At 42.6% G+C, this 15,004-nt stretch overlaps 1 protein-coding gene across 2 annotated transcripts in view; it reads right to left on the bottom strand.

Moving 5' to 3' along the window:
- Positions 1-5,598: 5,598 nt before the first annotated feature.
- Positions 5,599-15,004, bottom strand: part of fam222aa (family with sequence similarity 222 member Aa) — a 46,527-nt gene continuing 37,121 nt past the window's right edge. For both annotated transcript variants that reach the window (XM_020649885.3, XM_020649884.3), the window contains one exon: positions 5,599-9,048. In XM_020649885.3, coding sequence (XP_020505541.1) covers positions 7,574-9,048 — 1,475 coding nt within the window. In that variant the 3' untranslated portion in view covers positions 5,599-7,573. The remainder of the gene's footprint in view (positions 9,049-15,004) is intronic.

The following is a 15,004-nucleotide window of genomic DNA, read 5'->3' as shown; positions in this document are numbered from 1 at the left end:
ACAACTTGGCCTGCCCTCCTCCCTGCAGCCTGTTAAGTAGGGCAGGGCTCGGTCCTGCAAGTGTCACTGTCAGCAACTCTGGAACCGCACACTTTGCACAGGAAGTGTGAGCTGTTAACAAAATGGCTCACTAGCTTGCAGCATGCGTGTGTGTGCTCACTGCTACAAATGTGTCTCAACAAATCAAGTGACAGCCAAGCAGGCTCATGTTGTAACAGCTCTCATTTAGTAACGGCACACGAGGGAAAGTTGACAGCCTCAGCCAAAGGTCTTAGGTAAAGTAACTAGCTTAGATATTGGCAGAACAAATTGTTCAGCTATTGTCCATCCTGTTTAGCTTTAAAGTGTTTAGGCTGATGAGTCTCAAGCGGATACAAGACTGACAACTCATTCTTTATTCACTTAACAACTCTCCAGACTGTCTGATGGCTTCAAGTGCAACATTTATTGTCTGCCTGAGGTCCAGCAGCCAGATATAAAGAGAAAAAAAACCTCTTTACATAATGGTCATACTCTCATTTAACCAAATTATAAAGCAAAAGAGGAGAGTGATGGATCCCCAGGCTGAAAGAGAACAGATAACTCACGGAGCAGGTTGAAGCCGGTGCTAATTTTTCTTCCCTTAATATAAATCCTTGAAATTCCTTCCATCATCCCTAGTGAAATATTTCACTGAGGTGTGGTATTTCTAACTGGAATGAGCAATCACTGGAAGCACTGGGAGACGAGGAGCCGGAGACATATTGGTGAGGTTGCTTGTGAGATGACCTTTCAGTTCATCTGAGATGAAACAAGGCTGCTGAACACAAAATGATTCAGAGTGTCTAAACTGACAGGCAAGGGCACTCAGAGTCGGCCTGCTGCTGCCAGGCCTCTGTAGGCATCTCTCATGATTCATATTGTGAGATTGCAATGGACTCAATGTGGCGTGCAGGTGAATGAGTTTTGCTAATAAGAGAAGCATTTCTGCTCCACAGCGCTCTGTAAGCAAGCGTGGATGAAATCAGTGTGCAGTCTCCCAGTAGCACACGCTCTGGTGGAGGCGGCTGGCTCATCAGTCTATGGCTTATCTGATGTTTGAGGTGGGTGGAGAAGTGGAGAATGAGGAGAGAAAAGAGGGGCTAATGTCAATATTGGGTTCTTAGGTACTTGTGTTGTTAAACATTTAGACTGGGTGAATGTTGTGGTCCTCAATCTTTAGGGATTGCATTTGTAATTTGACTATGTTGTGCTGGCAAAATACCACAAACAATTAATTTTAAACATTAATTCAATGGCTTTCGACTGCTTGATATTCAAACGTGGACTATAAACAGTTAAATCATTAATTGAATTAATCTAAAACACAACATATCAATTTGTTGTTTTGATATCTTTTTCACTAGGGCATTAGGATCAAAGGAGTGGAAGTTGCGGAAAGTGACAAAAATCTGCGCTGAACTGTGATTTGTAGCTAATTAGGTTCAATCTACATGACAATGCTGTTTAAAAAGTGCCATAAAGTCTTTCTTTGGATTTATGACTACATCCCAACCCAATGAGCACCTCAAACTTTTTCATCCAGGAGGGACTCGTTTCTTTTCATTCTTGGAAAACAAGGGTTATTTGAAAATGGTATATTCCCTTTAGACATGGGGCTTGGAAGTCAAGGATTATATGAAGGACACTTCGTCTTTGCCACTTTGGTAAATTGCATGTAAAGAGATTTAGCCTTTGCCTCTGCTTAAGAACAGTTCCTCCAAGTCATGCTCCAGGAGAGATGTCAATCATTCTTACAGTAGAGAGTGTACTGTCTTTTTCTCTCTCTCTCTCTCTCTCTCTCTCTCCCATGATTGTTTGATTACACAAAGGTGAGGTTGTTCTCAAATAAAAAAAACAGTTTTAAAGACGCATCTTTCTATCAGGTGATGTGTTGCAGAGGTGAAGGTCAAGCGAACAACAGGATTGAAGGAGCCGGCATATGGCGCTGATGTGCAAAGGGCTTAACTTCATTACTGTAAAGTCTCGTCCAGAGTCTTACAAATTAATGTTAAAGATAAGGAGACAAGGGAGAAGAAAGAAAGAAGGAAAGGGTTCGACTACAGATGATTATAGCAACAAGGCAGGCATGGAAGTCATCTTCTTTATTTACTTCCGTCAAACAATAATACATAAGAGAGGAGGGGTCAAATGAAAACCAACCATCTACATTAAAATAAAGAAATTTCAGTCCTGAGATTGACAAAAGCAGGGAACAGACAAAATATCTCATGTGGTTGTTGGGATGATGGGGGGGACAGTGGCAGTTTGAGCAAATTGAAGGTGATGGTAGAGGGGAGATTAGGGGGAGATTGCAGAACTGCAGAGGGGGGAAAGGTAAGCAATCACTGGGATGCTTGGCTGTAGGCACATTCAAAAGGTGAAAACCCCACGACTAAAGGATTTTGCAGCTTTTTTATATTCGGACTTCTTATTTTGAAATCTAAGACTCAAATATTATCATTAAAAAAAGCAAGGTATTCTTTACATTTTTTTTTTTCATCCTGAGGAGACAAAATCATTTTTTAAACATAAATACAACACTGCAGGGAGAACAATAAGAGAGACGCTTTATAGATTTCCCATTTCCATATATATGATTTTCTCAAGGTTGCGGCACCCTCAGACTTTGGCAGCGTTGGTGCATTTGAGATCATTCAGGAGAGAGAGAAAAAACAGCCCTGTTCATCCACAGAACATTCTGAGAGCCACACAAACAGAGAAAAGGAAACAGGAAGAAAAAAGAGCAAAATCCCCAGACTTTTGTGTTTAGATTGGATACAGCAATAAACCCAGCACGTAAACGGAATTAATATTTGGAGGCCATAAGCTTTTTCAGCTGAACATACATAGTTGTGATGCTGAAGAAAAAACAAGTTGTAAGCTCTGGGAAATACAACCTGCTGCACGCAGCTTTTTTAAACAGGCTCTGGGGCTGCACCTTTTAATAATACAATCCTCACATTTTTCTGATCTGTGCTGATTTTTGACTTTGTTTTAGATTTAATGAGCACTAAAAACAAATCCTACATTATTTGGTGCTCACATGCATCCAATCTAGTTTCATCCAGAAGCACTAAAGAGATAAATATGTGCTTTCACAAATAGAAAACCTTTAACAACATTGTGCATCACAGCTCTGAGGCTGCTGGATAACTCTACAAGCCTTCTCAAGACCATCTGTATTATTGATTAAAGTATTTTCTTGCTAGGTGGAGCCAAACAGAGAGGACTTTATCTGCTGCAGACGCTGAGGAGGGATGCTGGGAAGGACTCTGATTTGAGAGCGCCAGGGGCCCAAGGGCAGCCAGGGGACAGGACTGAGGTTGACCAAAGCACCGGGTAGGGAACGTAACCCCCCATCCACCCCCCGCGTCATCTGTAGGTTAGAGAAGCAGCGCCAGGACTCTGCAGAGCCAGCAGCTGCCTTTATTTTCTCTGTCCCTCCCTTCCCCTCCCTGTGTTGTGAATGTGAGAGAGCTGACCCCACTCTGAACGGGCCTGTCTGCTCCCCTTCCTCCATCGTATTTAAGGTGCATAATATGCCACCAGACCTTTGCACTGGGTAAAGGTCCTCATGGACTTATTGGGATTTACTAAGGGATTTTTACAACCAGCATAAGTCAATTCCCCTCCACTTTGCCCTCAGGCTATCCTGCTGATCGTCTCAGCGCCCTTGAAAATGTGTTAATAGTCGATAGTGTGTAGCCACAGAGATAACTTATAGATCTAAATGCCCTCCTTCAGAAGAGGTTCAGAAGGAGTAATTTATCATTTCCTGGGCAACATAATTTAAATTATTTTCAGTGTGTTGAAATTCTGATCATAAATTAAGCAATCACTTAGTACAATTTAGTAAAAACAGGGACAAAAAGTCGTTAGAGAGAGGAATGTGATTTCCTAACAGCTTGGATATGAATATGAGGCCTCAGAGCCAAAGAGGGGAGACTGAAACCAGCACTAGGAACATGGCAATTATCCTGATTACTGATGCTTCGAGGCTTCTCTGACCCCAAAAATCCCTCCCTGTATCTCCCTCTCCCCCTTTCTGTCTTTTTCAACAGATCTGTCACATTGCACGGGGCCCCTCAGCCAGGCAGGGAGCAACCATGTATAATCCAACAGAAAACAAATCCCCTCCATCAAACACAGCCCGGCTTTTAAAGCAGGCCTCCGAGCATAGGCGCCATGGTGCACTGCTGAGGCCCACTGAGATGCTGTGGAGGCTGTGATTTAGCAATCCGCCCACCCCTCCAATCCCCCCTTTACAAACCCTGCTGTCCTCCCCTTCAACGCCAGCCAGCCAGTCCTAACCTTCAGTTTGTTTAAGCAATGCTGAACCCTGTTGGCCCCGGACAGGAGGAGGAGGGGGTTTAGATAATGATGTGCCATATGCCACTCTGCCTCTGCAGCTGAGTGAGCTGCATGGATCAGCTAAGACACAAATCTATTTGAAATTTAATTCTATTATACTAATATGGGGCTAAGCGTCCATTGTCCAAATCGGGAATTGTGGAATGGAGCAGAGTTTCAGGGCAGAGATGCTTCCTGTCAATAGGAGCTCATTGATGTGTGTAAATGAGCAGGGGGACAGACAGATTGGAGCCTGGACAGGAGAAAATGTTGAAGCAAACAAACAGATGGTAAAAGTATTTTAACAAAATATATCTTTATCTGCTCAACTTTAGAAATTTGCTTTAGTACTATCATCTGTGGTTTGTTTGTTTTATTCTGATTTTTTCTGAAAATGTCCAGACTTCTCTCTAGGAAATCCCCTGGCATTTGAAAAGGTTCAATTTCAACCCCTCTGACTGTATGAATTCTATACTGTGAAAGTGTCCAGCAGCCAGGCGTCACCCAATATTCCCAATAACAAAGTAGCCTGGTGCCTCCATTGGTGGGAAAGGCCAGACACCAGAAGCTGCCTCAAGTGTCTCCCTTCACTTCAACATCATGTGACAGGGTTTAATGCTTGGATGCAGAAGCCAAACGGAGGGGATTTAGGGACGGGATGTATCTGTAAATCTGTCAAAATATTTCTACAAGACAGAAAATATGCTGGGATCACACTGTGGCTGGGGTATTAAGCTGTTGAAACAACATGAAAAATTTCACTGGAATGTTAAGGAGGCTTACTGTGCAAATTTAAGCCAAGGGGGCTTGGGTTTCTTTTGACTGAAATCTTTGTCAACCTTTAGAGACATCAACGTGTCTACAAACATCTACTGCTCAGGAATTAAAGCTCATATATTAAGAGTTAAAACAGGTCTTTATGGACTCAAAATGATTGAAGATACTTCCTGCTTCTAACTGGGTCCCTTTATTTTTGTGAGTGAATCTTTCTTTTTTCTGTAGTTCTCCCTGTCCTTAATCTTTGGATGTCCAAAGTGTGAACATTTAAAAAAGATATATCATTGGAATAAACCTGGGTTATACAGAGCAGTTCATAATCTACATCACATATTATGTTCCTCTCTGCATCTCACTCAGCTGCAGAAACAAGCGCTCGATTCCCCACTGCCTAGAGGACAAGCGTTAGAAAATAATGACAGACTTCAAAGCCAAAATGTGGCCTCTGAATCTCTTCTTAAAGAAATTTATTTTACACCTCAAAACAAAAAAGGAGAGGGATTAGGGATGTGGTACATTGGGAATGTATTGACAACTGTAGTTTACATTTTTTGGTGTAAGCTCAGAGAAAAATGTTAATACAGTCATAATAATTGCACTTCATAAATCTCGACTGATGCCAGTATTTCCCAACAACAAAGCTCCGGCTCGCTCTCTCTCTCTCGCCAGTTTCCAAATTCAATTTAGCATTGAAATTTGACGGACAAAAGAAATGCTAATTTAAGACCAGAGGACTGCTGTCCAATTTTTTCTCTTTCACTTGAGTCCCACAAGGCAATAAAACATTGCAGTAATTTAAGTGCAGTACATTCAAGGGAATCTCACAGTCATAATAAATATTTCACTGCTCTCAATCATCAAGTTAAGACCGGCCTGGGCTGAATAAAATCCCAACCAGGGGCTGAAATGGACGAGGAAAAAGCAGAGCCTTGTCTGGTTTGAACTGATGCCAGAGGACAGGGCATGATTGTTGTCATTTTGTTATTGTTTGAAGGATTAAATAGGACTTCCATTTGTTCCTACCTCTTTCTGTCATTATGATAATATTAGAGCGAAGTAGGAGATGTAGCACTGTAACTACAGGAGTCATAAGAGAAATTATCTCTACTTTTGCTCCAGAAAACATCCAAAGCCTCTAATAAAAAGGAGCAAGATTTGTAAAATATAAAAGTTTCAGATATGATCTTAATGGGACAAGTGAATCACTATCTCAGTCTTGGTGGTCCACATCTTGCAATAACTCAATAGCAGAAAAAAAAAGTCTGAGGATTTTGAAGAACATAAACTAGAAATGCACACACGCGCATGCACTCAGCCACATACACGCACAAACATACACATGAGGTTATGTAGATAACCTCCCAATCACATTCTTCAGTGTAACATTTCTTTTTCTTGTATTTTTTGCAACATTTACTTTTTAAATAAGTATTTCAAGATTTATTGTAGATTCCAGTGTTGGTAAGGAAAAAAGAGCTCTCCAAACAAGGTTCTTACAGAACCAAAGCAGCAACTATGCCTCACACCAGGACATAAGAAACTGCACATCAGCTTGAGGAGGAATTATTAAATCATAGAAAACAAAAATGAAAAAGAAACAACAAATAAAATAAAAATAAACATTTGAGACACTTTTCCCCATAGCAGCTGATGCATATAATATACCTACAAATATATAAAACAACAAAAAATAGGTTCAAGTTTTAAAGTTTCTTAAATATATCATATCCAAACTACCCAATTCCAAACTTCAAAGTTAACAAGATTCACGCAGTGCAATTTATGTATCAATTAAAACAGCAATTATAACTAATAATATTGTACTATATTTAATTCAACCTTATGATCCTTGTACATATCCACCCAAGTACTGCCTAGAGTTGAAGCCTCCTGGTTTATCAGTACCTTTTTGTATCTGTATGTGTTTCTCTATGTGTTGTCGATGAACTGTATTTCAGAGTTTTGGATTTTGAGAGCAGCACTAAACTTTGGCCCTTTAAGACCATTCAGTGACAACCTACACAGTAGCTTCATCTTAGTATTTGGAAGGGGATACAAGTGCCATTATGCACTTCAAGTCAAACCTATGATTCTCATCAAAAATGTTCAGGCAAAAAAAAACAAAAAAAACAACAACAACAACAAAGAAGAAAAATAAAATAGAAATCAATCCAAAATTCCTATTGGCAAACCACACAATGGAACATCTGGAGAATGTTTAAATCCCTTTTCTCTCCCACTGGCAACAAATACCATCTTTTATATTTGGGATTCCCACTGCTTTCATTGAAACCATCAAACCTATGGTCACACAGCACAACACCTGCTCTTCTATAAGCTCCCACACTTTGTTAAAGCAGTGCCACTCTGAAAAAACAACTCTGTTCTTTAACTTTGATTTTCTTCTCTTGATTCTCTTCCTCCTCTATCTGTAAACAGGGAGGCGAATGTGTGCATGCTGGTGGTCTAACAGACGTGGCACTGACACAGTCTCATAGCCTTTGCCGAGCATCTGCTCCTTGATGCAGGGCGGGTGGATGTCGTTGATCAGGTACTCAAGAGACTGCAGGCTGCTGCTTAGCACCGACGTGTTGCACATGCTCTTGCTGGGCAGGCTGCAGCACATGCCTCCCCCACTGTCTATGGCAGGGTGAGGATGATGAGGGTGGTGGTAGTGGTGATGGTGTTGGGGGTATCCCATCTCTCTGTGCCCAGTTGCCGGCCCTCCTGTGGAGGTGCCCAGAAGCTCCTGGGGGTTGTAGCAGTCACTATCCGGTGTCACCAGCACACTGTTCCAGGGTGGAGCAAAGTATTGACCCACTGAGAAATTCCCGTGCATGCCCATGCAGTTCAAAGGGGAGGAGCTGACTTTGTCCAGCCCACCTCCTCCTCCGTTTGCACTCACCGTCAGGTGGTAAGGTCTGGAGGAAGAGGAGGACACTTGGGCCCCCATTAGCCCTCCACCTGGAACACAAGTCTCAGGGGACTTACTGATGGCGCCCCCACCTCCACTTCCTCCACTGTACATACGGAGCATAGCCTGTTGTTGCTGCTGTTGCTGTTGTTGTTGTTGCTGCTTCTGCCAAATGATGTAGTCCATACCATCTGCATACACGCCACTCTTCATCGCCTCTGCGTTCTGAGCTGGCAACCCAGGCCCTGCATACAACATATTAGCCTGGGGAGCCATTCCCACCACGTAGCCTCCACCTGAGGAGCTGGAAGAGAGCCCCATGATAGTTGTGCCCTGCTTGGAGGGGCTGGAGTTTGACGATGTGGTGGTGGCCGCCCCTTGGCACACCTGCTGCAGAGCCTGGGCTTGGCAATGCTGGTTGATCTGGTAGATGATGCTCTGGATGGAGGGGAGGTTTGACTGTGCAGGCAGGGCCAGGCCTCGACCCCCTGTTACAGGTATTACTGAGCCGGCCACAGTGACGTTTGGGGGAACAGACAGTCCAGGGCCTTCTGGAGGCTTCGAGGGCCCTGTGTGGTAGACCATTTGACCTTGGCCACTGGCTAAAGTGCTACTAGTAGGGGGCGGGTATGGAGCAACAGCTATGTGTGCTGGAGAGAGCTTAGTCCGTCTGCCATCAGAGTTCTTGAGAACTCCTTTTGATGGAAGAAAGGTAGATGTTGATGATGATGTCAAAGATGAGGAGGCCTTGACAATGGCAAGCAGGCCATGGTAGCCCCCTGTTTGGATGTGTGGGTAGGGACTGTAGCGTTGCCCTGTGGTGTCATATCCGTTTACTGTTCGATTAAGGTGCTTGTGCTGGGGAACCCTGATGTTGGTGGGGAAGATCTTGATGGACAGCGGACTGCTTGCTGTCTTCTGCGCAAAGGCGTCGAGTTCTGCCGCAGTGGGGTAGCGTGGTGAATGTGTAGGCACAACCAGCTCACCTGCAGGAAAAACAGAGACAAAAATATGAGTGAAATTAACACAAATGGCTGCATGTGTAGCGGAACAGAACAGAAGACCACGGATTTAATTACCAGAAATATTGAAGAACTGACAGCAGCTGCAGCCACAAAGTCAGATCAATCAATCTATTGCAATGTGCACCACTCTGCTGTAACAGTGAAATCATGCAGAATTAAAATGACTACATTCACAGCAGACTGAGAAACGTAAATGTTCTACAAGTACAGGTGATGAAACTAGATAAGAACAATTTAAGATCCCAAGCAGAGTAGAAACTGTAAATCAGGAATGACATGCATTTATGTTCCATCACTATGCTCTATTTGAGCTTCGTTTCCATCTAATTTTCACCTCCTCCAGTGGAGGTTCATCCCTAGACAAATGGATCTTTTTTAAAAACTCATTCTGTCAAAGCCTTATACCTAAGGCGCTGTTAAATCAGTCCGTTGTGAAATTAATTCGGACTCTCTTTAGAGTTGAATTGGGTTAGCCTTGGATACCAGGCGAGGAGGGATAACAGGGAGGGGATAAAGGCATGTTTAATTGCAGTGGCACATTTGAGATTTATAAGTGGTATCACTTACTGGGTCTTACCCTTGGCCACAGAAATTCCACATTTATTTAATCCAGGAGTTCATGAAGAAGCCCTCACAACAAAAAACAAACCATTATATACCTGTTGGGAATAACTATCCTGACTAAGGAGAACTACATTAGAGCAGAGCCGAGTCAAGAATACTGGACTGCTTCTTCTTCAAACTTGGTCAGAGATAAAACTGAAACTAAGGTTTAAGGTTGAGCAGGAGCTAAAAAGCATTACAAAGTTATAAATGTCTACATGAAATAAATCAAACAGAGCACAACATGCTAACTTTTTGGCCTTTTGACTCTGAACGAACGAAGAGCAGCAAAAAGATGCTTTTGTGTTCACGGGGATTGTATTATGCATTGTATGCATATAGAAACAAACAAAGTGCAGGTCTGAATATTTTACTATTAACATATATGTAAATGCTATATACTGTTTGCTTTATGAAACCAATTCAAAGCCCAAAATTCAATTTGGCGGTGTATGTAGCAAGTGAGAATAGCATTGGCTGTCGCTCAATGAGCCAAGACTCGGCCATTGTGAATCGAGGTGGCACACAGGAAAATGGGAATTTCTCAAAAGCCCACCATGTGTCATTGTTTGGGGGCTGGGCATGGAGGTGAGGGGCCGCGGTGAGATTGGATTTAAACGACATTATTCAGGCAATTTCATGGCTACTTAGCTCAGTGTAACAAAAAGGGTGGGGGGTCGGGAAAGGAACTCAATTTACAAGCAATATATCAGCTGCCACCAATGACTTGCAACCCCTTCAAAAATGACATTTTTATGCAAAAGCTAACAAAACGCACAAAAATTAACTGCCATAACTGTGCCGTCAGCAAATGTCCTGGCGACCCGAGGAGTGTGCAGAGTGCAGGCTGTGACTAGGACTCACTCCATTTCCTCTGCGATTGCAAAAACATTTTAAAGAGACTCCACAGCCAAGTAGTCACAATTCTCATTTCTGTGCTCCCATTACAGATAGCATGGGGAGTTCATTTCAACAAGCCTTTGGGTCTCCAACTGTGAAAATGATTAAATCTACAAGATCCATATCATAACAGAAATAAATTGGGAATTTAGCAGTGGAGGGCAAAGACTGAATATCCTGAACCAAATTTAGTGAAACCTATTCCAATCAGTAAGCTTCATCTTGCGAACAAAATGTACTTTAAATCAGACACAAACACATCATATTAAAATTTAAGTATGTAAAACAGCTTGGATATAATAACTTGGTTTAATTAGACTGAGGGAACCTGGTGCCAGTGCAGTCCATCTAAATCTAACTAACCTTACTGAGGCAGAGCTCAGCCTCCCTGGTGACAGCTATGCCATTTGCTTTGATGTTCTGACTAGCAGTGAAAAACTGACAGAAGACTTATTTCATTTGCTCAGAAGAGAAAAACATGCTTATTTCAAAGCACATTGCTGATCCACATGCAAATGGAAAGGCAGCATTTTTTCTGATCTTCTTTACATGAGGGCAAAAAAATGGCTTTGATCATCACATGGTCTCAATAAGGGAAGATACTTGGCTTTCAGGCATATCAAGGGCCTGTGCCCTGCCGCCCCTGAGCCCCCAGCTGCAATCTGCCCATCATTCCACCTAATTACTGCCACATGAGGAAAAAAACTATAAAAACAGCCAGGAAATTCATTAAAGGGTGGCTAATTCTATTCCTTCTCTCTGACTGAGTCCATATTTTCCATGCCTGATCCTGCATTTCTTCTAAGAGAGAAGAGAAAGCACTGGCCTCTCCGTCTTTTCCCAGCTTGGCCCTTGTTTGTCAATAGGCAGAGCCTTTGGCACACCAACCTGGCATCAAAGGGTTTCACACTTCACAGGCCACAGGGATTAGTGGCCTTTCAGGCCTACAAAACCCATCTCAGCTCCACAAAGGCTTCCGGTTATTAGGAGCCAAGGGCATAAAGGAAGAAGAAGAGGAGGAGGCAAATGAGCATCTGGATGCTTCTGATTCCAGCTTCCTCTTTTAAAAGTTCCATGGTATAAATTTTACAGCAAACTTGATTACAGTAAGTACAGCCACAAAGCAGGGTGTAATTTCACTTGCATACACTGGCTGTGATACACACTGTGTTTGATGTGCAGGGTCTCTACATCTCTCTGCTCCAGAGCACTAAGTCTATAAGTGTGGACATGGAGGTTAAAGGAGAGAGTCTCTTTTTAGGCCGGCACTCTGTGACTTATTGGTTCAGGCTGCAGTAGATCACAGCTCTGAGCATCAGCATACAGATGGTGATGCCTGATAAACAGCCTCTGAGGCAGCCAGCACTGCCTCTTTTGTGTGAGCCCTCACCTCCTCTTAAGGTAGGGGGTTTCCTGCACCTGTGCACAGTCTTCAGCATGCAAACAAAATGTATGAAAACACAATAAAGAACTAGGCAAAAACACTCACACATGCATACACACCCAAATCTGCATGTGCAGTTGTGTGTATCATTTGGCATCAGTGGAGCATGTTGTTATCCTCTGCTCAGCGCTCTCTCATGAAATGTAGGGCAGGGAGAACAACAGGTGCCTGTGCGGGCGACATCCTGCAATGCCTCCTGGGCTAAATGCTTCACACTCGCTTCATTTCAACATGCGACAGCCTTGTAAGGATTAATTATTTCCCCTGGGGTTGGAAGAATATGCTTTTTTTTGCCTTCCTGAGAGCAGGAGAGGCTATGTGCACTCACAAGCACACCAAACAGCTAACAGCATGCGCACAGGGAATCTGGGGTTAGCTAGCACTGCTTTTACAATAAGTAGGGGAAAAAAAAACTTTCACATGAAAGGAATGTAAACAAACCAAGCATATGATTGAACTGCATTGGAGATTAGATAAAAGCTGAGGCAAACACATGCATTAGTTCTGAGAGACCACGCGCCAGGGAGCGGAGATGGCAGGGAGGCAATTAATGGGCTGACCTTCGTCCTTAATCACCCAGTGCCTGGCACACAATGCCCATGTGTCAGAGCAGCACATCTCTAAATGCCACCCCTCATTAGCACCATGCACACAGTGAGAGACTATCTGTGCACTGTTACACTCTCCAGCGGGCAGACAGAGATAGCAGAGACTGGGATGGGATGGGATAACATGGCACCACGGAGCCAGACTGAGCCACACTAGGCCCTGATATGATCTAGAAATCCCATTTCACTTGGAGGATGGGCACTCTCCTTTCTCTCCATTTTTTGATTGGCATGAAACTCCCCGAGCGCGACGTCCTTGGTGTACCCCGTGCTGTCACTGTGATTGCATGTGTGTGTGTATGCCTGCATGTCTGTGTGTGTATCTGAGGGTGTTTGGTGAAGGGGGTACCCAATTCTGAACACTCAATTAACACTCCTTTAATTAGCTAGCAGTACATTTTGAATTCTGATGAACTAATTTTCTTGGTGTGAGGGTGGATGAGGTGGGGGGAGGCCTGGTAAAGATGAGGTCCACTGGGTACAAAACAGCAATAAAGAGGGAACTGGTTAGATTAGACTGTAAAAAATCCATTAAATTCTGTGCACTTCTTCCAAGTGAGAGGTCAAATTGTGTTGATCACAAGAAGCAGAGGCAGACATAGAGAGTATGAGAGCAGGGAGTTAGGTGAGGTGGAAAGGGAAAGGAAGAAGGGGGTGGGGTGGTGTAACAGGGGAGAGGAGAGAAAAAGGGAGAGGAGATAGGGAGTCAGAGGCTGTGCGAGAGAGCAGTACCAAATCCAGAGGACCATGAGAATGCTTTGCATTTTAATTAGAGGTTTAAATGAATAAGCAGAGGGAAAGTCGGAGAGAACTGCCTGAAATGCCCTTGCTCCCATTTATTAGTGTTCCAAGTGTTCTAAAATTATGGGCAGGCTGGAGAAGTTTCTTCTTATTAGTGGAGAAAGAGCTGCCAAACATCAAAAAGCCCTCGACGTTTTCTCACTCACTCCTGCAAGCTGCTATTCCTACTCAACACACTTACTTTGATCCCCATATGACCATGTATATTGGTGGGCAATGGGAAAAAGACTGTGCTTGTTTAAAATAAGGGAAAGCACCATTTGGTTGAACCAGGAACCAGGAAGGAACATAGAGTTCATATACTACATATTAATCTAGGTCAAAGAAATAGATCTGTTTGTGATTAAGTCAGGACAAACAACAGGAGCAGAGACTTACAGGCGGATAAAAGTGAATAAAAGGTCAACTTAAGTCCAGGCCAAAGGGACAGTCACTGTTCCAATATGTGTTAGCTGAGAAAAGACATTAGCAGACTGTTGTTCTGATTTATACGGCCCATTTAAATTACATCAACTACAAATGCTAAATCCCTTCTCTATAAGTTTTGTTTCTGATAGATTTCATAGGATTCCAGGTAAAGATTCTTAAAGGTCCTGTGAGGAACTTTTGGTTTGTCTTGATTTTGCCTCCCTGTGTGGACAATGCAGTACATCTTATCTCTTTACTAGTGTTTGTCACTAAAAATGTCATCCTGTTGTCTTTTAGTCACGTTTCACTCATTGAGAATCTTGACCACGGAAAATGTACCCCAAAAAGAAGCTACTTTACCCACTTTGTCCCAGCAGCAGTTTGAGGCATCAAAAGAGGAAAGAAATAAACTCTGATGGTTTTGTTTGCTTAGAAAGAGTAAGCTATATTAATGTCATAACAAGTTAAAAATTCCCATTCAACAGTCAAATGTATATAAATCATCGAGATTCTTTGCCATGTAAAATGTAAAAAAAAAAAGAAAAAAAAAAAGGCTTGTCTGGCATGAACCCTTTGGCAGGGGTTTCAGAAATAGAAAATATGTTTATCGAGTATAAGTCTTAGTATAAGTCGAGCAAGTCTTAATGCTAGTCACTGCCGTTTTTATTTGCTTTTGTAGGCCATAAAGAGCTCTAAGTGCTGATTTCAGTCTGTTAAAACTCCTAACAGGAGCTTTAAATTAACAATTAATCAAGAATTTGTTTTAGAACACAAAATCCTGACAGAAGTAATCTGATGATGCTTAAAGGATTTAGACTGCACTCTTTGTTATAGTATTTACAGAGTTCCAAAATTAATACCATTAGCAAGCATTAGGCAACAGAAGTGAATTAAAAAAAGAGAGAAAAGAGAACCCGACTGATTGGTAGACAACAAACTGCGGCAACCAGCTGGGCAGAGAGCTTATGTTGCTTATGTTTTATACCCACTAAACCAGTAGGACGCCTCATATTTTTACATGCTCGTACCACATTCCGTCACTTATGGCCACTTTGAGCTCATTGTAAATATTCAGATTAATATTTTACCGCTAATACAGCCCTCAATTCTTCATAAAAGAAGAATTGATAACAAAAAAAGTTTGACCTGTCAA

The sequence above is a fragment of the Labrus bergylta genome, chromosome 2 (assembly GCF_963930695.1).
Source record: "Labrus bergylta chromosome 2, fLabBer1.1, whole genome shotgun sequence".
NCBI lineage: Eukaryota > Metazoa > Chordata > Actinopteri > Labriformes > Labridae > Labrus > Labrus bergylta.
This window is presented reverse-complemented; position numbering and strand designations above follow the sequence as displayed.